This window comes from Mustela nigripes, chromosome 1 (genome assembly GCF_022355385.1).
Source record: "Mustela nigripes isolate SB6536 chromosome 1, MUSNIG.SB6536, whole genome shotgun sequence".
Lineage (NCBI taxonomy): Eukaryota > Metazoa > Chordata > Mammalia > Carnivora > Mustelidae > Mustela > Mustela nigripes.
This window is the reverse complement of record NC_081557.1, coordinates 104105533-104132557: the sequence shown is the minus strand read 5'-3', so window position 1 is coordinate 104132557 and position 27025 is coordinate 104105533. Positions and strand designations below refer to the sequence as shown.

Here is a 27025-nt window from a genome sequence, read left to right as displayed (position 1 = left end):
AGTAGACAGAGAGAGAGGGGAAAGCAGGCTCTCCACCGAGCAGAGAGCCCGATGTGGGGCTCAATCCCAGGACCCTGAGATCATGACCTGAGCCGAAGGCAGAGGCTTAACCCACTGAGCCACCCAGGTGCCCCCATCAGCCTGCTTTAATTCCATCTGTAGGACCCAACACTCACTGATATTTCTGGCTCCTCTCTATATTTATCATCTGCTTCTCTAACTCGGGGCATTTCAGTAAAACAGGGCAGTTTCCAGAGAGGCTTTTCAGTGTCTGTCTTTCCTCACTCCTGTGGTCTTTAAAGATGTCCTCTTGGTACCACATCACACATGACCTTCCTTACTGCCTTCGTAGTCTGACCTTCTACCAGCCCCGCGGAATACTTCCGTTGCGGCACTGTCTCACCTCCAGGTTCAATGACATTTGAGGTTTAACGGCATTAACTAAAAACCTCATGCACCCACATATTCAAATGCCGTGAAAACTTAATATACTTCTGAAGTCATATTCTGTCTGTTTTTAAGCAGAAGTTACATGTACTGGTACGTGGCTGGATGACTTTGTATTGGGTCAGATGGTTTTATTAATACAGTTTTTATATAAAATTGGATTTCTACTATATGAATAAGTTTTTAAAATTCAAATTGCTAGAGAATGACAAGCACTTATCTCTTTTTAATCAAATTGTCAAGATTTGATTTTAAATATAATTTCTCAAGCATCATTCATATGGAAAGAGTTTTAATAAGTTTTGGCAATCCTTTTTATAATCTGTAAACTTACAAATAGTAACTTAAAAAGCTATGTGAGTAATTTGGATGGACTTGGGACTTTTCTAAGTAGCTGCTCTGGGCAGGGACTGTGCTGCATGTATGAGGTTCCTGGGGGCAGCCCCGGAGAGGCTCCCTACCCTCAGGTCAATGTGAGCCAGGCGAGTTCCCTGCTGTGAAGCTCCTTCCTGGACGCGTGCCTGTGCCCCATCCCAGGCACGTGGCCTCCGTGGCTCCATCATGCTCACAAAGTCTGTGTCTGAGAGCAAAGGGGAAGGACAGGAGGACTTGCATATGCATTTTCTGTTGCCTCCATAACAAATCGTCCCAAATCAGCAGCTCCCGACGGTATCCACGTACTGTCTCATGGTCCTGGGGGTCGGAGGCCCGCCGGGCTGGCTTGCTTTCTCTGCTCCTAGCACACACGGTGGAACCCTAGCATTGGCCCTGTGCTCTCTGGGAGGAGGATGCTGGGAAGGAGGCATCTCCCAGCTCGTCCAGGCTCCTCTCAGAGTCAGCTGCATGCCTTGTGGGCTTGAGCTCCTCCTTCCCTCCCTGTCCTGGAGCCCTCCTCGGCATGCGGAGGCCGCTGGGGTTCTGGGGTCCGTGGCCCCTGTCCTCCCTGGTCACAGGCAGCAAGGGCAGAGGGGCTCCTCCTCAGGCTTCCCACCCCTCTGCTCTGCTCTCCGCTCTTCCCTCTGCCACCTCTGTCCTGCTTCTCCTGCTGCGTCTCTCCAACTTGAGCTGGAGAAACTTCCTGTTCTTAAGGATCCAGGTGATTAAAGTGGCCTCCGAGGACGATGGAGGTGAGCGCTGCTGTGAGGTCCATAACCGTCACCGTGCCTGCGGAGTGCCTTCACGCAGTGCCTGCTTAGGGCCCCAAAGCACATCATGTTCTGCCTGCCACAGAGCATTTCGACTTGTTCGATTCTGTGCTCGAGTATTAGTCTAGGTTTAAAGAGCTTCTGCCCATTTAATTGGTTGATGTGCCTTGGGTTAGACAGTGGTTGTCTCTTTTCTTTCTTTCCCTGACATTGGTGGTACGATTTTTAGAGTTGTCCTCACTTGCTGATACAGGAAGTATAATTTTGTGCACTGGAAGCGTTTCAGTCTCTCTGCTGGATGTGGGGAGTGAGGAAGAAGAGATCCCTCGTGCTCACCACCTAGAGTAGTTTGATATTTATCTGCTACTTCGTCCACTCACTTAGGTACCTAAAAAGTGCTGGATTTTGGTATTCCTTCTTTTTTATACTGTAAATTATTTCTTCTTTAATGATTTTGGTATTTTATCTGAGTAGAATAAAATGCAATAAAGGTTTAAGTTTTTACCTTGACTCATTTTTTTTTCCTTTGAAAAGAATTGATAATATTTTAAAGATGCATGGTCAAAATTTAAGATCCCAGTGATTTTTCAGTCGTGATAATTTATGGTACAGTGAACATCTGTGGCTCTTCAGTTTGACTAGTTTTGGAAGATTCACCCTAACAGTGCTAGTCATATAGTGAGTCAAAAGGACTTAATAAAACCAGTGATTATATGTCTAGGTCAGGTCAGTTAAAAATGCAGTTATTTTATTTTATTGGTTATTTTATTGGGAGTTTTGTGGGCAGAATGGCTGATAAGGGATTCCAAGTAACATGAACATTACTTCTATTATCATAAATAGTATATTTTTTGACGATTTTTTTCTCTAATTCAAAGTGTTCCAGTACTTTGAAATATTATATAAAATGAGTTAATGAACATCTGTTTATCTTCTGTGGAATTTTAACTTTAGAAGCAATATTTAAATTTATGCTAGAGGATGCCTTTAGAATGATGAGCAGAACAGACACGATTCCTGTCCTAGTGGAGTGTGTAGTCTGTATTTGTTAATGTAAGAGGTGATGTGGTAATCTGTAGTTTAAGTTTTTAAAGACACTTTTATATTGGCATGTAATTCTCCCCCCCCCAAAAGAAACACACCTGTTACAATCAGGAGTTATTTTATAGGAACCTACAAATACGCAGATGTTTATCACATGATATCTCTCAGGGGAGCTCTGGGAGAAGACAGGGAGCAGCGGGTGCCCCGCGTCCTCACCTGCTCGTGGCTGGTGCTAGTGGGCGTGCCTTGCTGTGCCTTCCTGGCAGAGGTTGTGCCGGTGTGGACTCCTGTTGTCTGTGGAGCCGTCTGCTTTCCAGTCAGCCTCCGCTAACCTCATCCTGACCAGGATTTCAGCCCTACCAGGTGGCGTCCAGAAACCACTCAGACCCCTCAGGCTGTTTCCCCTGAGTTTTCACTGCCGTCAGCAGCTGCGGTGAGAGTTTTTGTACGTGCTTCTGCATTCGCATCCTGGATGATTTCTTAAATTAGTATAGTCTCAGTGACTGAGTCAAAGGCCAGACACGTTTTTAGACTTTTGATACATACTATAGTATCAGACAGTTCATTTAATTGGCCAAGAATGTTTACTGAACTTAGGAATGAGTCAGTGGTTGAACAGAAGCATAGCTAATTATCTTGCTGCAAGTAGTTAAGAACTCTTTTCGATTAGGTCTTAAAACAGGATGATTGTTAGCAACATCAACTTAATTAAAAATGAAATTCATACGGCATGCCCCTAGGAGCGGTGGGTGAACTTCAAGAGGCAGTTGGCGCAAACTCAGCAGCAGGGGTTAGGAGCGTCTGCCCGTGACAGTTCTGAGTTTCCCTGAGGACTTGGCGTGGTGAAGAGAGGAAGGCAGTGGGGCAGGTATGCAGTCCGTCTCCTCAGTATGGTCGTCCAGAAGGGCCTTCTTCGGCCTATCTGGAGGGCATTGGATTTATATTTTAAAGTGCTGGCTGCAGAAATCCTTAAGAATGTCTTTCTCAAAAAACAACAACAACAACAAAAAACAAAACAAAAAAAAGGATGTCTTTCTCCAGTGATTTTAGAATCTCTGAGGTTCAGTGTTGTCTCATCATGTGTACTTGTGAGGATAGAAGGACACCTTTCTTGCCTGTGGAGTCGTTCTGTTATGTTCTGCTAATCTGTGTTTCAACTCTTGTGTCATACTCCTCTTTGTAGGTCAGTTCAAACAAGTCTCTTTTGATTAGTCATCGAAGTGGGTCTTCTTTAGCTGGGCTTTTACTAAGTACTTTAATCTCAGAAGCATTTAAATTTTAGCAGAACAGATTTGAATATAATAGCAGAATTATCATTTTTTGTCTGTATAGGACTCTGTAGTTATGAGCTTCAAATTCGAAAACACATGTGAACTCTGTTGAATACGGTGAGCATCTAGCTGCAGGTGACCTTTGGCAAGACTGTCACTCTTCCGCCGGTTGGTTCTCTTACATGTAGCATACGGAACTGGTGTCATAGAGTACATGATGAGTAATGGAATCTGATAGATCTGATTATATGAACATCCTATGACATGGGATTATTATGATTTTATGATTATAAATGGAATCTGCTTTGATGATTATACCCTGTTTTGCTTCCAAATGACTTAATGGGCTGTTTTATGCCTGTTTTACTATTGAGGAAACTGAGGCATAGTGTATCTTAGGGTGACTTGGCTAACCCGAGAGCTTATATATTTCTGTCTCCAAACTAATATTCTTCTCATTCAGTAGCACTTTCTTTCTCCTCGTAATGCACAGAGGTAGGAAATAAGTGTCCTATAACGATGACGGTAAAGTTGTTCACTCAGCCACATGTGATCTGATTCCAGTGCCCACCCAGCACAGACTTGGCTCTCCATTACCACAGAAATGGACAAAAAGCAGTATTGCTAGGCGGTTGGGTTCAGTCTTCTCTTGCAGGCAGAAAGTCTCACAGTAAGAGCACAGCACAGATGTGTGTTCTTCGGGTGCTGGGCATGGCTGTCCAGACGCCCACCTGCCGGTGTTAGTGATTCGCAGAGATGACAGGTGGAGATGGGTTAGAGCCATGCCTGGCCCTTATGTGAGCGTTCAGTGAGATGGTAGTTTTCGCTAGGAGTGAGTGATCTTACAGTTGAGAAACTCTATAATGTCCGGGATTGTCACTCACCTATATTTTCTGCTACAGCCTGTAATTAGCTGGACTAGACTTTGTCAGAATCATGTCACTTTGTCATTTCGTGTCTTTCACATCTGTCTTCCAGGACTGAAAGAGCTGTCCCCGCTCCCCCTCAATCTCAAACGGCTCTACAGAGAGACACTGGAAATCGAACCAATCTTGATAATTATCTCCCCGGGTGCCGATCCATCTCAGGAGCTCCAGGAGCTCGCCAGTGCCGAGAGAAGTGGAGAGTGCTATCACCAGGTCAGCGCCCGGCCCCTGTGCTGCTGGAGCCCCTGCTCCTCCCGTCCGCCCGAGGCTGTTAGGGAAACACGGGTTTGGTGGTGGTAGGCCAAGCAGTGTTCCCCAAAGTGCCCAGGTCCTGCTCCCCAGAGCCTGTGAAGCTGTCCGCTCCCACGGGGGAAGGAGCTCTGCACGTGTAGTTCCGTAAGTGTCTTCACATGCACACATTGTCTTTCCGCAGTCAGGTGGGCCCAGGGTGATCATGGGCTCCTAACATTGGGGAGGCTGGGGAGGCCGCGGGGAGATGCCGGTGTGTTCATGGCGCTGTGGCCGGAGCGCTGGGAAACGCTGGGGTGCTGACTTGGAAGGTGCCAGAAGGGGCTGCCAACGACTTCTGGAGGCTGGAAAAGCAAGAGGGAGATTCTGTCCTCGAGCCTCCAGGAGACCCAGCCGTGTGGTAAAGCCAGACTCCTTGATGTTAGGTGGGGCTGTCGTCTCCAGAAACCTGCTAATGAATTTGTCTGATTTTAAGGTACTAAACTGTGGTGGTTTGTTAGAGCAGTAACAGGAAACTAATATATTTGCTAAGCTTTTGAGAATAATTTTTAAATTTTACTTGGATGCTTTTATAATAAATCACAGCAGTATTTACCAGCAAAGGCTGAACTGCATAAACTTGTGAGTGAAACTGAGGTCATGTCGAACACCATTCTCTCTGAGGTAAATTTAGGAGCTCTACCCTGTTCCGATGGCCTCCTTTGTGCTACTCCGCTTGCATGCTGGCCAGAGCAATATTAACTTACTATCAGTTTTTGACAATGGAATAAATAAACCGCTTTCAGTGGGACCGTTGTGATGATGAAGCAGCAAATGGAGAAGTCGCGTGTTGTGTGGGGCCCGGGCGGGAGGCAGCAACGGAGCAGGGGGCTGGGCCCACTGTTGGGGTGGCTCTCGCGGGGCATCTGCTTCTGCCCTGGCTGGGGTGTCCTGATGCCCCTGGGGGACAGCTCGTAGCCGTCAGGGAGGAGCCTGCAGGAGGGGCCTGCTCTGCACCCCCTTTCTGTTGGCACCGATTCCAGCAACGGGCAAAGCTGTTTGGGTCCACAGATAGGTTTGACAGCTGAAACCTGTCAGTTTTGGTGTACTGAGCCTGCAAAATTGTTAAATTCAGTAAAGTCTTTCAACATGGACATAATTACTCTTCATTCTGTTAAAGTTTTATTGCTGTGCTGTTATATATGCTACGGCTAATACATTCTTGATGCAAAAAATTAATGTTTTTAAAAGATTTATTGATTTGACACAGAGAGAGAGTACAAGTAGGGGAAGGGGCAAAGGGAGAAAGAGAAGCAGGCTCCATGGGGAGCAGGGAGCCCGATGCAAGGCTTGATCCCAGGACCCCAGGATCATGACCTGAGCTGAAGGTACACATTTAACCAACTGAGCCATCCATCTGTCCCCCAAAATAGTAATTTTTAATTGCAGAAGTTGTGACATTTCAGAGGGGATGTGCGGCTCACCATCTTCTTGACATTTTCCTGTTGTACTTTTTTTAAAGAATTTATTTTTATAGTAAATATTTTTTTCTGAGGTTTTATGAATCTTTAAGCTCTTTTCATATAATTTATCCTTTATGGGAAATGATGAGTTGTGTGTATTTAGCTGTCATTTCCATTGAGGAAAATGCTTACCCTTTTCTCTGATTCTGTTGTACATGCCTGTACTTCCATTTTTTGTTTTTTGGGTTTTTTTTTGTGGGGTTTATTTTGCATTTTAATAATGGCAAACTAGTAAGTGCATCAAAACAATTCAAGCACTTTGTTTCACCTCCTATTTGCTTCATTCGGGGTTAGACCTTGAAATTTTAAAAAAGTCAATATGACTATTTCTTACCTGTGTTATTGTATGCTTTAGTACACAGTGGATTAGACATGGTTCCCACTCTCAAGAACATTATAGTCGAATTGAAAAACAAAATCAATACTTGTAAAAGTCAACTGAAAAGCAATGAAATGCTATGTTGTATTCATTATGGGACATTGTGATCTGAGAATATGCAGGGAATAATCTCAGTCTTTTGGTATCGGTTGAGTCCTGATTTGTGAAATCACTGTGGTTTGCAGTGATCTATAACCATCGTCTTGAAAGTGTTTTGACCATGTATCCAGTAAGAGGCTGGAGCTAGGACTCTCCCTGTGTGTATTGGTAAGTTCCTACACAGGCACCCGCCTGTCCTGGTATGCGGCTCTGCCGGAAACGGCCCTTTAAAAACACTCCAGGGGTCTCAACTGCACATGATCTGTGGGGTGTAGCCCCCCTGGGGCTGCTGGCTTACCCCTGCGGGTTCTGACCCTGCAGCTTGCACACTGTCCGTGCTCTCAGGCCCTCCTGCTTGGAATACGCCTGCAGCTGGTCTGCTATATGAGGCGGACTGGGCCCTGCCTGAGAGTCCTCCGCATAGGCGGTCGGCAGCGCCAGGGAACACGCACTGGGATTCTGGTGGACTTGGGATGCCTGTTGCCTCTCTGTCTTTATTCTCTCCTTGCTGCACCCCACTCCGCCCCGCCCCACCCTGAGCAGCCCTAGAGGAGCAGTGGGCAGAGTGGAGAGTCCTTGCCGCATGTGAGGATTTACTGGATGATGGACGGCTAGGGAATAACACCATCACAGCATTATACCTGTGGCTAGAGAGCAGAGCCAGACGTGCGGAGTTGGGAAAATCAGAAGTAAATTTCAAAAAGTGGTAGTGATTAAACATTAATATTAATGGTTAAACATTAATGATTAAATGCTCAAAGAATTCAAGATGACAGTTAAATAAAATTTCCTTTTTTTTTTTTTTATGGTTCATGTCTGAGAGCGTAAGGATTGCAGGAAATAGGGGAATGTGAAACACAACTATTCTGGAATTCTTTATACTGTTCTGAAACTTGCAGACCTATAATGATAATAAACATGAAAGTATTAGAAATCTGCTATTGCTGAAGGACAAAAACAGCTGTTGGAAATGGCAACAGTGTTATTAAAAACTTAGAACGCTCATCAAAATAATTGAGTTCAGTATGTATGACAGGTTAATTTGAATCTCTTCTGTGACATATTATCACATCTGCAGTTAGTACTGTTTTTCATTTTGTTGTTGCAGGTTGCTATGGGTCAAGGTCAAGCTGATTTAGCTATTCAGATGCTGAAAGAATGTGCCCGAAATGGGGACTGGCTGTGTTTGAAGAACTTACATCTGGTGGTGTCTTGGCTGCCAGTTCTAGAAAAGGTAGATTGAGATAAACGTGGTATAAATAGAATATGATGGTAACTGTTCTGTGGCATAATAGTATGTATTATAATTTACAATTTTATGCATGTACAATGTTTTTACCAAAGCCAGTTTTTTTGTTACTTTTATTCTGCATTTTACATTATAATAATGTTAATATCAGACATAGATTATATTTATTAAAGTAATTTTTAGACCTCATTCTTTTAGAACTCTTGACCATTCTTCTGTCATTCATTTATTCCTTTATTCTGTAAGCACTAGTTTAGTACAGAAAAAAGCCAGCACTTGCCCTAAGTGCAGGTTGCATACAAAATTTGTACCGGTTCTGTCAGAGGAACTTGGTTTAGAAGAGACAGGGCACTCTCAGAGCTCAGTTGTGGCCTCAGAAACACTGTGGGAGAGAGTCGGCAGACTGCTGTCCGTGACGGTAGTGAAGGGTCTGAGAAGACGTCCCTCTGAGACAGGATGTTTAAATGGACAGATGGAAGAACGTGTCAGGTTCCAGAGAGAGTACAGGTAGCAAGAGGAGTATTTGTAAAGACACGCATGAACATGGGAATGAGCGACCAAGGCACACGGCATGGGCAGAGGAAATTGTGTGGTGAAGTTTTGCAGTCAAATGCTCTACCACTGAGCTATACCCCCGAAGTTTTGAATTTGCATTGTAGGCAATAGGATACAACAAAAATTGGTAATGAAGGAAGTGATGTCATTAGAGAACCCAGCGGAGGCATGAACGGAAGCAGTGAAACCCCGAGCCCCGCACAGGGGTCTGGCTGAGGCCTCGGTGGCCGCTAACACTTACTTTGCAAACATTGTGCGTCGGCACCGTGACGAGCGTCGTACGTGGTGCAGACTGTTACCGTCCTTGCTTAGAGCTGGTGTTGGTCCTAGACCCCAGGTCACAGAGCAAATAAGCAACAGAATGAAATGTATCAGCATGTCACAGAAAGATCTGAGAAGGAAATTTTACTTAATAATATATTTATAGGGATGCCTGGGTGGCTCAGTTGGTTAAGCAGCTGCCTTCGGCTCAGGTCATGATCCCAGCGTCCTGGGATCGAGTCCCACATCGGGCTCCTTGCTCCGCAGGGAGCCTGCTTCTCCCTCTGACTCTGCCTTCCACTTTGTCTGCCTGTGCTTGCTCTCGCTCGCTCTCTCTCTGACAAATAAATAAATAAAATCTTAAAAAAAAATAATATATTTATAAAGTGGAAATTAGCGTGTGTAAGTAGATTTTTCTTGTTGCTGTTTTTGTACACAAGGAATTGAACACTCTTCAGCCTAAAGATACATTTCGCCTGTGGCTCACGGCGGAGGTTCACCCCCATTTCACCCCCATCCTACTGCAGTCAAGTCTGAAGATCACCTATGAGGTAAGGAGGCAGGAAGCCCAGTTCACGCGGCGGGAGGTGCTGTGGTCTGCTCGCACCTCCTGAAGCTCCTGTCACGAACACCAGTCGCATGGAACACACCAGGGTGTCCTTCCCAGCGGTCCGCTCAGGTAGTAAGTGGGTGGAGGACCTGCACAGACGTTTCTCCAGGCGCGCGCACGGCCGACAGAGCCATGGGCGGGTGCTCAGCATCACTCGGCGTCAGGGGACGCAGATGAGCGCCACGGTGGGTCAGCACGCTTGTCCGATGGTCAGCGTCGTTTTCCTTTTTTCAGCCCGTTGTGCTCCGGACACATAATGTCCAAGCCTGGTGTATCCAAGACTGTATGTTTGCAGTGTTAGTGCGTAGCTGGTCAAAGTCATGAATAAAATAATGAACTGAGTTAAAGCTTTTAAAACTGGTAATAGGGATTCTGCTTGTTTGTTTGTTGTTTTCTCACTCTGTAGAAATGTCTTTCTCCCCGGAAAGGACAAACCTTCTATGAACCTGAAAACCACAGGCCACATAGTAGTCAGTGTCAAGTTCATTGTGTAAATGACAATTTGGTTTCAGTAAATTCCCTCAATAATCATATAAAACTCATTTAGTTGTTTTGAATATTGTTGGTTTTAGAGTTTTTGAATTTGAAAATGTTTGAATTTATAATTGATCGGAACTGTTAAGTACAAGGAGTTTAAAACTGGTTTTAGATATGTACGTTTTGAAGTAGCACAATGCTAAGTCAAAAATGGGTAGTAGTGAAAACTTTGCTTTATTAAAATGTCTCTAAATATGTTAAATATTAACTTCGTCTGTAAGATTTAAAACACTAGGATGTCAATTTTTTGTCGTTAGTCACCTCCAGGTTTGAAGAAGAACTTAATGCGCACTTACGAGTCTTGGACTCCAGAGCAAATCAACAAAAAAGATAACATACCTCGAGCTCACGCTCTCTTTAGTTTTGCATGGTTTCATGCTGCGTGTCAAGAAAGAAGAAATTACATCCCGCAGGTGAGTTAGAACGTCTTGGACATGTTGTAAGCTGTGCATGTTGTGTAGTAGTGTTTCTACGACTTAGTGGAAATGAATGGGATCACTTCATAATCTGGCTCATGAGTCCTAACTGTCCCTCTCGAATTCTGTCTGTGCCATTCGCCTTGTGGACTGCGTACAGTTACGTAGTTCACGTCCCTGAATGACATTGTTCAGAACAAGGTGTGACCCGTCATAAGCCCTCAGTGATGGTTAGGTGTCATTTCTGAGGTCACAGTCATCTCCGAGGTCAGACCTGAATTCAGCGTAGTTTTCCTGTGGTGTACTGCCCTCAGTGGAAGCCACGGATAGCCGTGTCCTGAGACTGGGCTCCTGGGGACCGTTCCCGCCATCTTTCTTTCTCAGCGGCCCAGCCGGTGCATTCTCCTGGCCAAGTACGCTTGAGATCTGGACATTTCTCTCCACTGTTTTTCCCAGGCTGCCTCACCCCTTACTTGTTCTGTTGTCCAAGGTCACCTTCTCCTGTGTTTGCTCTGTCCACGGGGCAGCCGGTCTTGTTTTCCTAACAAGTAAGTGGGATGATTCGGCATCCTGCCTCTGGCCCATCAGATGGCTTTGTTGTCCGCGTGTGGAACCGTGCACGTTTCCTGCTCTGGTCCTGAAGGAAAGCCCTGCCTTCGTCCCCAGCCTCCTCCCAGAGCCCCTCCCCCGCTCGTTCTCCAGACTTCCTCCTGGTCTTTGAGTTCACGCGGCTTGGTGTTGCCAGAGGTTTTGGTTGTGACCACATCTGCCCCTTGCCGCACGGTCTGAGCTGGGCCACGTTCCGTTCTTGCTGGATGTCAAGGCCACACATTGCATCATGGCAGATTCAATTTCTCCCGTCTGGTTTTAGCATCGCCTGCATCTGTCTCCTCCTGAGCCGCCCCCCCCCCCCCCGCCCCTGATTGAGCCTCTCTCTCTCTCTGTGTCACTTTCATGTCAGAGTGAGAGTGTCGTGGGGAGTTGCAGACCTGGGGTCGAGTCCTGACTCCAGATTTCCTGGTCGCGTCAGCTCAGCTGCATGGTGGGGACACTCCTCGCATGCGCCTCTGTCGCGGGGATTAGACGAAGTAGTGAAAGTTTAGAAGCGCCTTCCATGTTGCCTTTCGGTAAAGATTGTCAGACTGCTGAGCTAGTGACTAAAAACAGCAGCGTGTTGTTGCACAGAATTTGCAAGCTACACTCAAAAGGAAAGGTGCGCCCACTGTCCTCAATTGCCCAAGGAGCCCAGTGAGTCGTGATGGCATTACCTGCTGACAGAGCCGCACCTCAGATGCTCTGGAGCTTGTTGGGGGCCAGGCCCCCCCTTCCTTCAAAGCCCTCAAGAGTAATCCTGGCAGGAACCACAGTGACCGTCATGGCCCATCATTGAAGAAAGGAATATTTTTTAAATGAATTTAGATTTTTTTTTTAATGAAGCAATACACGTGTATAACATAAATTAAAAAGTTATGAGAAGATCTGTTGGACGCCTGGGTGGCTCAGTGGGTTAAGCCTCTGCCTTCGGCTCAGGTCGTGATCTCAGGGTCCTGGGATCGAGTCCCGCTTTGGGCTCTCTGCTCAGCAGGGAGCCTGCTTCCCTCTCACTCTCTCTGCCTCCCTCTCTGCCTACGTGTGATCTCTGTCTGTCAAATAAATAAAGAAATCTTAAAAAAAAAAAGTTATGAGAAGATTTGCAACTAAATTTTAGTGTCCCCCCCCCCCCCCCCGCCCGTCCTGTCTCCTGTCTCCTCCTTCCATCCCCAGGGCAACCACTATTCCCCAGTCCTTGGGGTCCTTCAGGAGGAGCGTATAAGTCAACAGCATGTGTTGTGTGTCTGTAGACCCGCATGTGTTCTTTTTAACTCTAGTAGCACCACTTTAGGAACACAGTTCTGCATTTTGCTTTATTAACCAACACATTTCAGAGATTTCTAAATCTTAGTAACCGTTTAGATACTGGTTGTCCTCACAGTATCGAACTGGGAGTTCTGTGTTGTGGGCTGGATAGATACATTCTCCTTCCGTCTCTGCTACAGTGAGATCCGTGCACCTGTCTCATGTCAGGTTTCCTCACAGTGGCAATTCCTGCCTTGGGATGTTGGGGTCAAAAAATATGTATAATTTAAGGAAATTGTAAATGCTATCAAAGTATTCTTTTTAGAGCAGTTTACTTTTACACACATAAAATATTTAGAAGTGTCACTTTTTTTTGAACACGTTAAGTTGCTCTCTTGTCAATGATGAAATTAGAGGAAAACCCAGTCAAAAAAACTCGCATTAATTGCAAGAGGCACTGTCCCAGGGATATGCACGCCACAGACTCTTTCTATTTCCCTTCTTTTCCTCATCTAATCACCAACTTCTAGAAATGAAGGTTACCCAGTTCTACCACCAGGTCAACTTAGTTTTCGTTCCTCACATTAGCAGATGATGTTTTGCTCTTTTTCACCAGGGTGCTGTATTTGCAGAATTAACCTCCTGTTTCCCACACACATACCATACTTCATCTGATGTTTTTATTTGATGTTTGTCCTTCTTGGTCGTCTCGTCATTTGTCCTAGACTATGAGCACCTTGATGACATCCCGTTCATCTTTGCAGAACTCTTCCCATGGCGCCTGGGTTTCCAGGTGGGCTGAGCAGGATTCCATGGGCTCTCTAGAGAGCCCCTCCACGATTCACCACTCGGCTTAGAAACTGTGACACAATTAGCAAATACTACCTTTTGAATGTTTTGTTCCATGTGTTTGAAATCCTTCCTCACATACCTGTACGTCAGTAACAGTGTGACTCAGAGACTAGTTCTTACCGTTTTAGAATTGGAATCTCATTGGGAAATTGCTATTAGGCGATACTGAGAGTTTACAATACTAATCTTTAAAGTATTGAAAAAAATTTTTTTCAAGATTTTATTTATTTATTTGAGAGAGAGAATGAGAGTGTGCGAGCACAAGCAGGGGGAACATCAGAGGAAGGGGAGAAGCAGATTCCCCGCTGAGCAGAGAGCCCGATGCGAGGCTCGATCCCAGAACCCTGAGATGATGACCTGAGCCAAAGGCAGATGCTTCACAGCTAAGCCACCCAAGTGCCCTAAAGTACTGAAAACATTTTAAATCAACGTTCACAAATAAGGTCTAGTAGAGTAATAGAAGAAATATTATTAATAAGGCTTTATTTTGAGTTGGTAGGAAATATAGTTAAAATATTACGGGAAGTTTTTTAATTGTGATGAGCACATTATGGATCTCACAGATCTTCAGTTCTTAGCAAGGTTTCAACCTCTTGTGTTTTTTATAAGATCTATAAATGTAAACAAATGGATCCAAGCGTTGGTGACCCCCACATTCATAGATCTAGCTCAGATCGGTTCCCTAAGGTCTAGGCTTGTGTGTGCAGCGATTTCTGTGACTTACCAGTTTGTTTTGAAAAGGACTGAAAACCCACGTACTCTGGACCCAAGTACTAGAATGTAAGCTTCTCGGGAGCACAGATTTGGTCTCCTTTGTCCATTGCTGTATTTGCGCGGACTGGACAGGCACTCGGCCACCTTCAGTTGGATACTTTTGTTCTTGGAGCTCATGGAACGCTTCCAAGCCTTGCGTTCTTACAGTGGCTCTCCGCACCGGTGACGCCACTGGAAGGCCTTCCTAACACTCTCTTTGTGGTGTCTTCATCTGCCATGACCACACAGTACACGCATTCTTTAGTTTCGTTGTCCTGACTACCCATGTACGTGTTTCTTCTTGTCTGTCCCCAACAAGGAGGCCCTGCCTTACCCCTTAGCTAGAGTCAGACTTCCTTTTTGTGTGTATCAAGTCTGTTTCCTTCCAGAGAGCACTGTAGCTTGTCCTGCAGGTGTGTGCCAGTGCTGGACTGTGTCCGCCCGCTTCCCCCTTCCCCACCTTTGACTGACAGTGACCTGGGGACAGGGATTATTGATGTTTGGGTTCATTCGCTTAGAGATTTAAAACAGAGCTTTACTTATAATATGCATTTAATAAACATTGTTTTAAGTGATTAACAGATGAATGAAATTTGTGTTGGTGCTCCTAAATACTATTAAAGTCTAAAAAGATTTTAGTTTCCAACGTAGTACATTGAACTAATTGAAGTTAATGGAAGTGCCATCAAAAGTTTTACTTTTATATTTTTATAAAACATAGCGCTCTATTAATGTTCTTTTTATACAAGCGTTGTAGTTATTAACTTCAATTTATAATTCCAACAAGAATGTTTCATGGGTGAAACGTATAGGGAATAATGCTATATGCCTTTGGGCCTTTAAAAAATTTTTTGTAATATTTCGGTTGTCCTGTGTACTTGACATGCATACATCATACTTAAGCTCAAAAATTTACCAATCTGTTGTATGACTGAATTGCCACAATACTAAACGATAAAAACCGTAGTATTAAAAGTCTTTGGCATGCTATGAAGGTCAATCAATTACTTTTAAAAAATTATTGTTACCTTAGAGTTGCTATTTTTATTTTTTCAGGGATGGCCCTTTTATTTTTTTAGCATATTTTAAACATCCTTAAAATTATAAGGTCATGATGCATACATATATATTTGTGAACACTATAGTTCTTTAATATTTGTACATTTATTTTGTAGGGTTGGACCAAGTTTTATGAGTTTTCTTTATCAGATCTTCGTGCTGGCTACAGCATTATTGACAGGCTCTTTGATGGTAAGTTCTGATAGTTGTCGTCTCTGGTATTAATGGGAATTTTTTTTTTTTTTAGGTTTTTTTTTCTTAGGCCATTTCTAATATCCTAGAAATAAAGCTAATAAAAGTATGTTTTAAAATTATAGGTACCAAAGATGTGCAGTGGGAATTTCTACATGGTTTACTTGAAAATGCTATTTATGGCGGACGCATAGATAATTATTTTGACCTTAGAGTTCTTCAGTCATACCTGAAGCAGTTTTTTAATTCTTCAATAACTGATGTTTTAAACCAAAGGAATAAGAAAAGTGTTTTTCCGTATTCCTTATCTCTACCAAAATCCTGCAGCATTCTGGTAGGTAAAACTCATCATTTTTTTTTATTAATTAAATTTATTTATTTTCAGCATAACAGTATTCATTATTTTTGCACCACACCCAGTGCTCCATGCAATCTGTGCCCTCTATAATACCCACCACCTGGTACCCCAACCTCCCAACCCCCCACCACTTCATTCCCCTCAGATTGTTTTTCAGAGTCCATAGTCTCTCATGGTTCACCTCCCCTTCCAATTTCCCCCAAATCCCTTCTCCTCTCCAACTCCCCATGTCCTCCATGCTATTTGTTATGCTCCACAAGTAAGTGAAACCATATGATAATTGACTCTCTCTGCTTGACTTATTTCACTCAGCATAATCTTTTCCAGTCCCATCCATGTTGCTACAAAAGTTGGATATTCATCCTTTCTGATGGAGGCATAATACTTCATAGTGTATATGGACCACATCTTCCTTATCCATTCGTCCGTTGAAGGGCAGAAAGATTCCCTTCTTTTTTTTTTTTTAAATAAACATATATTTTTATCCCCAGGGGTACAGGTCATCATTTTTAATATATTACCAGATACTTGAATCCTTTCTTAAACTCTTAAATACATGTTTCTTTTCAAATGCACAAGTAATTCTCATTCTCAAATACAGATGATTGCTATGGCCGTACTTGGCCTGGCCGTGTAAACTCTGGTGAAGTGTGTTGTCCATGCTGGGTACTTAGGGATGGCTTGATGGTAATAGGGTGGAGTTGCTGGTTAGGAAGATGTTCGAGAGGTGAGACCAGGAGGTTCTGGAAGGAGGGAGCCTGTGTGTTCTAGTGGGCCTGAGCGAGCCCTGGGATCCGATCCCTAATCAGATCCCTAACACCTGTATCTTCACTTCCTGGCTGATGAATTGAATCAGGTCTGACTGTGTGAGGGACGGCTTTGAGCTGGCTTTGAGCGCGGTGTTTCTGTGGACATGTCTTTATCTTAGCTGGCTGGAGCTTTTCTCCCTGACTCATCCTACAAAAGTCTTGTAGAATGAAGTCATCTTTTCCAGAAAATAGTGCTAATTATGGCCCAAAGATTTCAATTCTGATGTATTTTGCCACAAACTTATCTTTGCTTAATGTCCAAATAATGCTTTTATTACCTGGAATGATATGATCACATACATACATATTCAGTTACATAGTTCTTCTCACAGGATTGGGGATTTTTCTCTCATCCCAAGTATTTTTTGAGAAAGTTCTTCTGTTTCAGTGACATAATTGTCAAAAGTCAAAGTTTGAAAACTAGTGTTGTATATGTTACTGAATATCTTGCCTGTTAAGTATCCCGTCTGTTTTGTTTTTCAGTATCTTTCATTCATTCACTCATTTATTAAGTAAGAGCCCGGCCTATCTGTCAGCCCCGGGTGGCCCTGTTCCAGACTGTGCAGGCACTGTGGGCGTCTCTGGGGCGGACTTGCCAGCAGGAGGGCATCCCGGGGCTTTTCATAGCCCAGCTACCTCACACTGTGCACTCACTGGCCTCCCTCTCTCTGTGAACTTTAAACTGAGTAATAAAACTGCTACAGAAATGTGCAGTGAATGTTTATACACTGAACCCAGGAGTGGAACTAGTGCTGGGGTCCAGAAACAGTGTGACCAGCTCCCCGGAAGTCCTCCTTGTGTCCCCTCTAGTCGTTGCCCGCCCCCCTACAAAGGAGACATCATCCCGGCTTCTAACAGCCTATGTTAGCTTTTTTTTAAAAAGATGGATTTATTTGAGAAAGAGACAGTGTTTGTAAGTGGGGGGAGGGCAGAGGAAGAGAGAGAATGTCAAGCAGATTCCCCACTGAGCAGGGAGCCCAATGTGGGGCTCAATCCCAGGATCCTGAGATCATGGCCTGAGCTGAAAGCAGGGATGCTTAACCCACAGAGCCACCTGGGCACCCCATCTCACATTAATTTTGCCTATTTTTGAGCACCATTTAAATGGTATCCCTTGGTGTATATTTTTCTGCATCCAAGGGAGGACAGCTTAGTGTGGATGTGTAGCTGTCATTTAGGAAACACGTCTGTGCACAGTTGGGGCATCAAGGGGAGAGACTGTAGCCAGAATGCATGAGAAAAGTTCACAGCCATTCTGGAATGAGTGAAGGATATCAACAGAGAATGAGTTTTATATCTGTAGGATGATTTGTGAGAATCATTGTTAAGATTCCGTCTAAGAGTTCTAGAGAAGGAGGAAGCCAGCATTTCCCAGGAGGGTGAGAACACCTGCTTGTCCCCTGCCCCACATATACACACGCGTGCGTAAGTGTGCGCCCACAGGCTCTTATACACACATACTGATGCATACGTGGATATGTTGTGATTGAACACCCTGAAGAAGTAACAGGTGTTGAGTCACAGGGTGGGAAAATTTCAAAAGACAGCCCATCTTTCCAAAATATGACATGTTTACAGGCCCTGGGCTTCCTGAAGTCCCGCCACTGCATTGGGAGGACTTCACAGGCAGCTGCTGGGGCTGAGAAAGGTGATAGGAGGGGGAGGAGACAGCTGTTTCTCCTAGTTCAGCTGCAACAGTGTAGGCAAATATGCAGGACCCCTCTGCATGCCAGCGAGCAAACGGAATAATTCTTACCCTTGAGCTAAAGTGAATAAATCCTCCTGGTCTACATTTGAGTTTCCTGTCTAGAGTTTGGAGTCAGTAACTGCAGACGCCTGCTTGGTAAGGATCGCATGCAACACTTGCAGTAATTCTGGGAGGAAATGATGGGCTTGTCAGTGCGTTTCAGCGCACCTCACCAGCGACTGAGGACTCTCGGGGAAATTGCTTCATGTAACATGATTGGCAAAGCAGTGCGCACTCAGCAGAACATGTGTGTGTGGGTCCCTGGGGTTTCTGTAAGTCTCAGAGGATAGCTGGACTCTTCTTGGAATAAGCAGAACTTCACTCTGCAGATGAGTCTCGGGTAGGTTCGGGCTTTCCTAAAAACGTCTCACATGATATCTTATATGTAGGAGCCATGGCCATTTAAGTATTTTTGTTTTAATCAGTGCAGGGTCCCTTTGAATGTGGTGAATTAAATTATGTGATGCTGTATTTGTGAAATTTAGGGATGAAGAAGTCATGACCAAGAGTATCCTTTGTCCACAACTAAGTATTACATAGACTGAAAGTTAGATTTACCTAGAAAATGTGAACATATGAGTAATGAGAGATTTAGTATTTCCCAGTATCTGTTCTTTCTGATTTCAGTGGTTCTATGTTCAGTCTTTATAGAAAAGCTCTTTTTCACTTCTCCACATTCAGGACTATCGTGCCGTCATTGAAAAGCTTCCAGAGGACGACAAACCGAGTTTCTTTGGTCTCCCTGCCAACATAGCTCGTTCGTCTCAGCGTATGATCAGCTCTCAGGTAACCGAGGAGAGGAGCTGCTGTGCAGAAAACATGGAGTCTGATTTGATACATCAGACCCCACAAGCTGTTGCTTAACATTTTCCTTTTATTCAGCACAGTAAATTCCAGCTCTGCCTTAAATAAATTTTAGAAGAGCCAAAGAGTTCTATATAATACAACTGTTCAAATTAGTAAAATAACATTGAGCACTATCACTTCCTCCAAAATATATTTATTTTTCCCTCCTGTGATTATATTAAGGCAACATTTTTAAAAGTGTTTTATTTTAATCCCAGTGTTTGTAACACGCAGCGTCATATCCCTTTCAGGCGTGCGAGACAGTGATTAAGCAGCTCTCCACGTCATCCACTGCTCATCAGGACAGGGCGCGCCTTCATCCCCATCCCTCGGCTCCCCCATGCCCCCCAACTCCCCTCTGGTGACCAGCAGTGTGTTCTCTGGAGTCGAGAATCTGTTTCTTGGTTTGCCTCTCCTTTTCTTCCCCCCTTGGCTCATGTTTGTTTGGTTTCTTAAATTCCACAGCTGAGTAAAATAACATGGTACTTGTCTGTATCTGCTTTAGTTCGCTTGGCATCATACTCCCCGGCTCCATCCACGTCATGGCACATGGCAAGATCTCTTCCTTATTTTGTTTTAATGACTGAGTAATATCCCATTGTGGATCTGTACCCCACACCTCCTTTATCTGTTCATCGGTCCGTGGACACTGGGCTGCTGCCGTAATTTGGCCGTTGTAGAGGCTGCTGCTGTGAACGTGTGTGTGTCCCTTCAGATTAGTGCTTTGTTCTTCTAAGTACCCAGTAGTGCGATTGCTTGATCATATGGTAGCTCTGTTTTTAATTTTTTGAGGGCTCTCCATACCATTTACCAGAGTGGCTGCACCAGCTTACGTTCCCACTAACAACCTAGGAGGGTTCCCCTTTCTTCATATTCTCACTAACACCTGTCATTTCCTGACCTGTTGATTTCAGCCATTCTGACTGGTGTGAGCTGGAATCTCACTGTGGTTTTGCTTTGTATTTCCCTGATGCCGAGTGATGTGGAGCATCTCTTCACGTGTCTGTTGGCCATCTGGATGTCTTCTTTGGAGAAATGTCTGTTCAGGTCTTCTGCTTATTATTTAATTGGTTTCTTTATTTTTTGGGTGTTGAGTTGTATAAGTTCTTTATAGGTTTGGGATACTAACCCTTTATTGGTTATGTTACTTGCAAATATCTTCTCCCATTCTGTAGGCTTTCAGGTTTGATTTTTTCCTTTGCTGTGCAGAAACTTTTTATCCTGATGAAGTTCCAGTAGTTTATTTTTTATTTTAATTCCTTTGATTCAGGAGACCTATCTAGAAGGATGTTGCTATGGCCAACGTCAAAGAGATTACTGCCTGTATTTTCTGTAGGATTTTGATGGGTTCCTGTCTCACATTGAGGTCTTTCGTCCATTCTGAGTCTATTTTTGTGTGTGGTGTAAGGCCATGGTCCAGTTTCATTCTTCTGCATGTGGCGGCCAATTATCCCAATACTGTTTGTTGAAGATGCTGTCTTATTCCCATTGGACATTCTTTCCTGCTTTATTGAAGATGAGTTGGCCATAGTTGTGGTTTGTTTCTGGGCTGTGTGTCTCATCGCACTGACCTGTGTGTGGGTTCATGCCGGCCCCGGTGTCTCTAGGGTGTCTTCTGTGTGTGTGGCACGCACCCTCCTTTTGTGGCTACGATGCTTTTGTCTTGAGTCCTGTTGTCTGCGGTGACTATGCCTGGCCAGTCTGGGCTTGTGTTGAGTCAAATCTAGAATTTGTCAGGGATGCAGTAGTCCTGAAGCACAGGGCATTTTCCCTGTGTTGTCCCCTGAGAAACTGTCGCGGGTGGGCAGTGTCTGCAGGTAGACCAGCAACCAGCCCACTGCTGGGGCTGCTGTCTGACTGGCATGTGTGGTTCTCTTTCCCTCTCCTTGGGGCAGGGGACCCTGTGGAGGGGTTCCGGCCTGTGTCAGTGCTGCTGGCGCAGTGCCAGCCCATGGCCCATCTTCGTGAGGGCCTCAGCCAAGGGACTAGTGAAGGACCTGCTGCTAAGGAACCTGCAGCCACCGAGGACCCGGCCTGTGGGGTTGGAGAGGATGCATCTGCTAGAGCACAGGGGTGGGCCAGGCCGTGTCAGCAAGGGCTGCAAGGGTGTCCTGTGAGGGGAGCTCTGGAGGCCAGGCCCGTGCACAGAGGCTGTCTGTGGGAGGATGTGGGTTTGGGCTGCACGGTCAGCACACCAGGCGGTGAGCTGTGGAGCTGTGCTCATGCCGGCCGGCGGCCCCTGTGTAGGCCGGACAGCAGGGGAGGGAAGTGGTGCCCAGGGTGCTGCTTCCAGGCTGTGTCTTCTCAAGCTGTGGATGGGGCTGTGTCTTCAAGAGTGGGCAGTTTCCCACTGCCCTCTGCGTCACGCAGATCTGAGCGCTCCGGTTTTTGGAGTTGCAGGTGTTGAACTCCACTGACAGTAAGAATTTGCAAAGTTAGGCCCCTCTGGTTTTCAAAGCTGACTTTTAATGGAATTCATCTTCCCTTCATGGGTCCCCCATATCTGGGGTGCCTGGTGTGGGGTCTGCTCCTCGCCCCTCTCCATGCCCCCACGGACTGTACCCGGGTCCTCCAGCTCCCGACTGTGACTCTGCCCTTCCTGCTCTCTGCAGTGTGGCCTCTTGTCTGCGTGTAGCTGTGACTTTGGCTTGTTTTCTGGGTCACTTAACGGGGAGGGGGTATTACCTAGTTGTATCTGTGGAACGAGATGAGCTGGGGCTCCTGTCCCACTGTCTTCCCCGGAAGCTTTTCTTTGTTTACTCTTGAGTCTGCCAACAGTTTACCGTTTGATCTTTGCAGAAAGTCAGATCCTAATTTTATCGATCTTCTCTGTTAATTTTTTTAAATCTGTATTTTAAAAAAATTTTTTGCTCTATATTCTTTCTTTCTACTAATTTAGGGCTTTGTTTGTTGTTCTTTGTCCAGTTCCTTTAGGTGGAAAGTTAGATTTTTCCTGTTGCTTGAGGTTGGCCCGAATCTCTATAAATTTCCCTTCTCGAACTGCTTTTGCTGCTTCCCCCAAAATTTGAACCATTGTGTTTCCATTTTCATTTGTCTCGAGGTATTTTATTTTCTCTTCTCTTTCTTCATTGATGCATTGGTTGTTTATTAGCATGGTTGGCCTTTGTGTGTTCAGGTTTGTTTGTTTGCTTTTTCCATTTTCTTAACTGTAATTGATTGTTAGCTTCCTTTTGTTGCCTTTGGAAAAGGTGCTGGATGTTATTTCAGTTGTCTTCAACTTACTGAAAATTGTGTGTTTGAACATGTGATCTTTCCTGGAGAATAAATCATGTTCACTTGAAAGGAATATGTGTTCTCCATTTTTGGAATGGAATATTCTCTTTACATCTGCTCAGTCCCTTGAAAGCTGGTGTCTCCTTACTGACTTTCTGTTTGGCTGATCTACCCATTAATGTAAGTGGGCTGTTAAAGTCCTCTTCTCTACTGTTACTGAATAAATATGATCCGTTATGTCTATCAATATTTGGCTTATATATTTAGGTGTTCCTATGTTGGGTACATAAATGTGTACAGTTATTATATTCTTGTTGGATGGATCCCTTTATCCTTATTTAGCACCCTTCTTCGTCTCTTCTGTACAGTCTGTTTTAAAGTATAGATTGTCTGATCTAAGTGTTATTACTGACTTGTGGTTTTCTCTTCTATTTTCATGGATTATCTGTTTCAGTTCCTTCCACTCCGTATGTGTCTTGAGGTCTTTTAAAGTCAGCATATACGTGGGTCTTGATTTTACTTTTTCTAATCCAGACGTTCTGTCTTTTGATTAGAACGTTTAGTCCAGCGCTGTTTAAACTGCTTATTGACAGATGTGTGCATACTGGCGCTGTGTGGGGCCGTGGTGTCTCTGGGTGGGTACGGGTTCCTGTGGAGGCTGCCGGCAGGGTGTGGTGAGACAGTGCCCCGTGGGCCAGCTGGTCACCACTGGGCTGCCCAGCAGGTGTGGCAGCTTGGGAGCCACTTGGGAAGGGTGCCTTGTAGGGCGCTGGGGTTGGGCAGGCCGATGGATGCCGGGGCGGGGCAGGGGTTCCGGCAGGACTGTGCTGTCAGAGTTGGCCCGGCCAGCTGGGCTCCTGTGAGGAAAGGACAGTGATGTTCGTTCGCAGCTTCTCCCTCACAGAAGCTCCTATGGGTCCCGCCTCTCTGCACAAGTCTGAAAATGAGGAAATCTCCTTCACTTACACCCTAGGTACTTCTTATTTTTTTGTTGTTGTTTTTTAAATTCTTACTTCTTTATTTAAAAATTCAACTAATTAACACAGAGTATTTGTAGTTTCAGAGGGAGAATCTAGTGACTCACCTGTTGTCTCTGCCACCCCCGCCACCTCCCTCCCCGCTCCCCATGCTCATGACCTCATGACTCTGTGACTGTAACCCTCCTATCCCCTTTGTTACACCCCCGGGGCCAACCTCGCCGTGTTTCACAGCCAGACGTGGTGGGGGCTTCTGTAGTCGGTGCGGGTCCCTGGGGCCGGGGCCCAGGTTGAGGCTGGCCCTTCTTGGGGAGTGAGTGTCTCCCTGCTGGCCTGTGGTATCCCTTCTGCTTCTGGTTGCCACCTCTCGATGGATTGGTTCCCTGTGGGGGCTCCTTCCCTCCTGACCTTCTCCATGGAGCCTTTTCTCGATGCCTTTAGCCATGGAGGATCTGGTCTGCCAGACTCAGGCTGTTTCCAGAGGGAGTTGCTTCATGTGTGGCTTTTGGCTGGGTGAGGGGAGCTTCAGACCCTCTCACTCTGCCATCGTCCATGAATTAATACTTGTCTGCCCAGACGTATGAAATCACTAGAAGAGTCCTCAGGAAACGGTGCTTACCGCATTATTTGATGTTCTGGAGTTCGATGGATGACCATCGAAGGATGACGTGTCCTCCTGCTGTCTTCTCCACATCTCGTTTCCTTGCACCAAAGTTAAGCAAAGAAGGGCCTCTTCCCGGGGCGGTGGAGGCAGACCCCTTCCCTGGGTCCGAGCTCACACATGGAGACCAGAGGGTGTGTTTGTCTTCGGTTAGATACGCTGCAGCATCCGAAATCTTTCCCTCGTGCGGCCGTGCTTGTGACCGAAGGAGGGCCATTGTGGCCAGCAGTGAGTTAGAGAGAGATGGAGATGGATGGAGGGAGCATTGTTCTTCCTCCAACAAACAAGACAGGTCGTGACTTCTCTCGGACCCACCAGAGAGAGATGAGCGCTGGCCAGCTGAGACCTGTGGGGAGGTGAGAGCAGCAGGCGTGGCCGGACCTGGACCATGTGACCTGGATCTCCCCTCCTGGCAGGCCACTTCTCATCATCCCTCCACAGCACCTCCTTCCGGGGGAGGGCTTGGGGCAACAGAACGGAGTCCCTGTGGGCAAAGGAGGCGCATGGAACTGCCCCTGTCTGCCTTTTGGAACGGAAGCCTCCATCTCAGGGGAGGAGGCCAAAGACCAAGACAACGAGGGGGAGCAACACAATCACCCTTAGGGTATTGTCGAAACACTGCCCCTGGTAGAAGGCAGTAGGAAGAAACCCCTGCACCCTCTGTTAGCGGGAGAAGCCCGTGCAGATTGCAGCTCCAAGGGCGGGAGCAGTGATAAGGTCGCATCCCCTGGGGCTGAAGGCTGGTTTTCCACAAGAGTGCCCCGGTCTCTGCCCTGCCCGCAGGCTGGGGAGTCCCGGCTCCCAAGTGCCAGGGATCCCCCAGCCGGGAGGTCTGTGAGGGGGGACGCAGAGCACTTCCTGGAGGCGTATTATCGGGTAGAAAACCCTCCAGACCTGTGCGCAGGGGTCACATCTGGGCCTGCCTTAGAGCTGCAGGGGGACAGAAATGGGGCTCTGAGAAGGCCGATCTTCAGCCCTGGGGGACCATGTCCACTGAAGACAGGCGCAGTCAGAATGGCAGACGGTGGGCTGACAGTGAGTAATGAGGGACCGTTTGGTGCTCCTGCTGGGTCACCGGTGACCGACTCTCTGTGAGGTACAGAACCAGGAGCCCTCATCGTGAGGGGGGAGCAGATGCTGATGGCAGCCTCACTGGCCTACTGGCCCCCAACCTCAGTCAGAGCACCTCCCCAGGAGCTCGGAATCTGCAGTGTGACCAGGGGATGCTAGCAACAATCTTCAAAGGTTGCCCAACCCTGGGCTGAACGGTGACCCTGTTCTAAGGCCTCATGCCCCTTCCCATGCATCAAAGCTGCCCAAGCCTCTGTGCTCCCCATGAGCTACTCCGCTCTCACCAGCAGAGCCGGGCACGAGGGCCTGCCCCACGCAAGGATGCAGGCCGCGCTCCTGACAGCTTCATCTCCCCAGCAGTCAGTGGGGCCAGATTCCCATGGCACGTGGGGGTCGGAACGGTCCACTGGGTGATTTAAATAATTACGATCTGTGTGCTAAAGGTTCTGATGGAAAACCCAATAGTTAATTTCAGCAGTGGTGGAGAAATTGTAAGACTGGAGAAACTGAAAGTACTAGAAATAAAACCTGTTAATGGAGAAGAAAATCTTCAAGCCAACTAGTAGACCTGAAACCCCAAGGAGAGAACACATGAATTTGAAGATCGGTTAACAGAAGTTACCCAGACTGAGACACAGGAGGACCCAGAGCAGGAAAGACACACAAGTGTAACAAGTAACCAACTCTGCGGGACAACGTCACACAGCGCGGCTGCGGGGTAACTGGGACCCACAAGTCCGGGAAGCTCAAAGAGCACCATTGCAGGTGACCTCCACCACCCCGAGGGAAAAAGTCCCAAGAGGTGCACAAATTTGGATGTCAAAACAAAAGTCTAAAATCCTGAGAACTTTGTCCCACCAGAACACAGAGGAGCGAGCCTATTCCCCGGGCTGCCTTCTCTTCTGGAGCCATGCGGGCCTCACTGGAGAACCTCTTGACCCTGGCTCTGTACCCGGGAGAACGTCTGCCTCAGAGGAAGACATAAGGTTTTTCATAGACAAACACAAATAGAATTTATTGCCTGCAGATTTACTCTGTGAAATGGCTACAGGATGTTTTCAGGGTGAAGAAGTAGGACACCTGACACAATTGTGGATTCACACAGAAGAGGGTTCTGGAGAGTTCTGGAATCCATGTGATGAATGAAGTTCAACTATATCATCCCTGTGATTTCTCCCGAAGAACGGGCTGGCCAGTGGGAGGAGAGCATGGCTGCAGTTGTGTATATTTACAGCAGGTAAACAAATGAGATCAGCTGCAGCACAACAGAAATTCAACTTCTTTCACTCTTATAAGGTTATTGATTCGGTCAGTTTTGGTAATCTACATGTCTGTACATATGTAGAGATACCTCAGAATCTGTCCTCTCATCTTGATGATCAAGCTTCTTGCTGTAATGTTGTTCAGAACTTTACTATCCTTTTAGTGTCTGGAGTCTCGAGGTTATTACTGTGTTTCTCTGCCTAATGTTCTTTTTCCCTCCCTTTCACTGCCTTCTGTAGTATCAGCCAGGCGGGAGGGCTCCGGTCTAGTGAAGGACAGCTCTCGGGGGAGGAGGTTCGTGCACACCACAGCTCCTTACTTTCAGAGGTGTTTGTGGTGCAGCCCTGAGTGTTGCTGTGTGTGACTATGACATAGCAGTTGTGTTCCCGAAGGTGCAGCCTTAGTAAATAACCAGCTGTTGAGTGACAGCGGTCTCATTTCAACATTATTTATAAAGCAGCATTTTCTAAATTCAAAATGGTGACAATAGGGGAGTCGTAAAAGAAGTTACGGTAAACTCATGGAAGCATCAGGACTAGTAACAACCACAGTTTAGGACAGTAGATCTTAACCTTTGCTTTTGTTGGATGGATCCCTTTTAGCACCTAAAGCTCTGAATCCTCTCCTGAGAAAAATACAGACATGTATACACACACACAAAATTCTGCAAACAATTT

At 45.9% G+C, this 27025-nt stretch overlaps 1 protein-coding gene across 6 annotated transcripts in view; it reads left to right on the top strand.

Annotated features, from left to right (window-relative positions):
• The window catches only part of DYNC2H1 (dynein cytoplasmic 2 heavy chain 1), a 256601-nt gene that overhangs the window by 148160 nt on the left and 81416 nt on the right, over window positions 1-27025 (top strand). For all 6 annotated transcript variants that reach the window (XM_059418474.1, XM_059418477.1, XM_059418470.1 and 3 more), the window contains 7 exons: window positions 4886-5046; window positions 8171-8296; window positions 9568-9678; window positions 10532-10687; window positions 15307-15382; window positions 15508-15716; window positions 18978-19082. In XM_059418474.1, the coding sequence (XP_059274457.1) occupies window positions 4886-5046; window positions 8171-8296; window positions 9568-9678; window positions 10532-10687; window positions 15307-15382; window positions 15508-15716; window positions 18978-19082 (944 nt within the window). The remainder of the gene's footprint in view (window positions 1-4885; window positions 5047-8170; window positions 8297-9567; window positions 9679-10531; window positions 10688-15306; window positions 15383-15507; window positions 15717-18977; window positions 19083-27025) is intronic.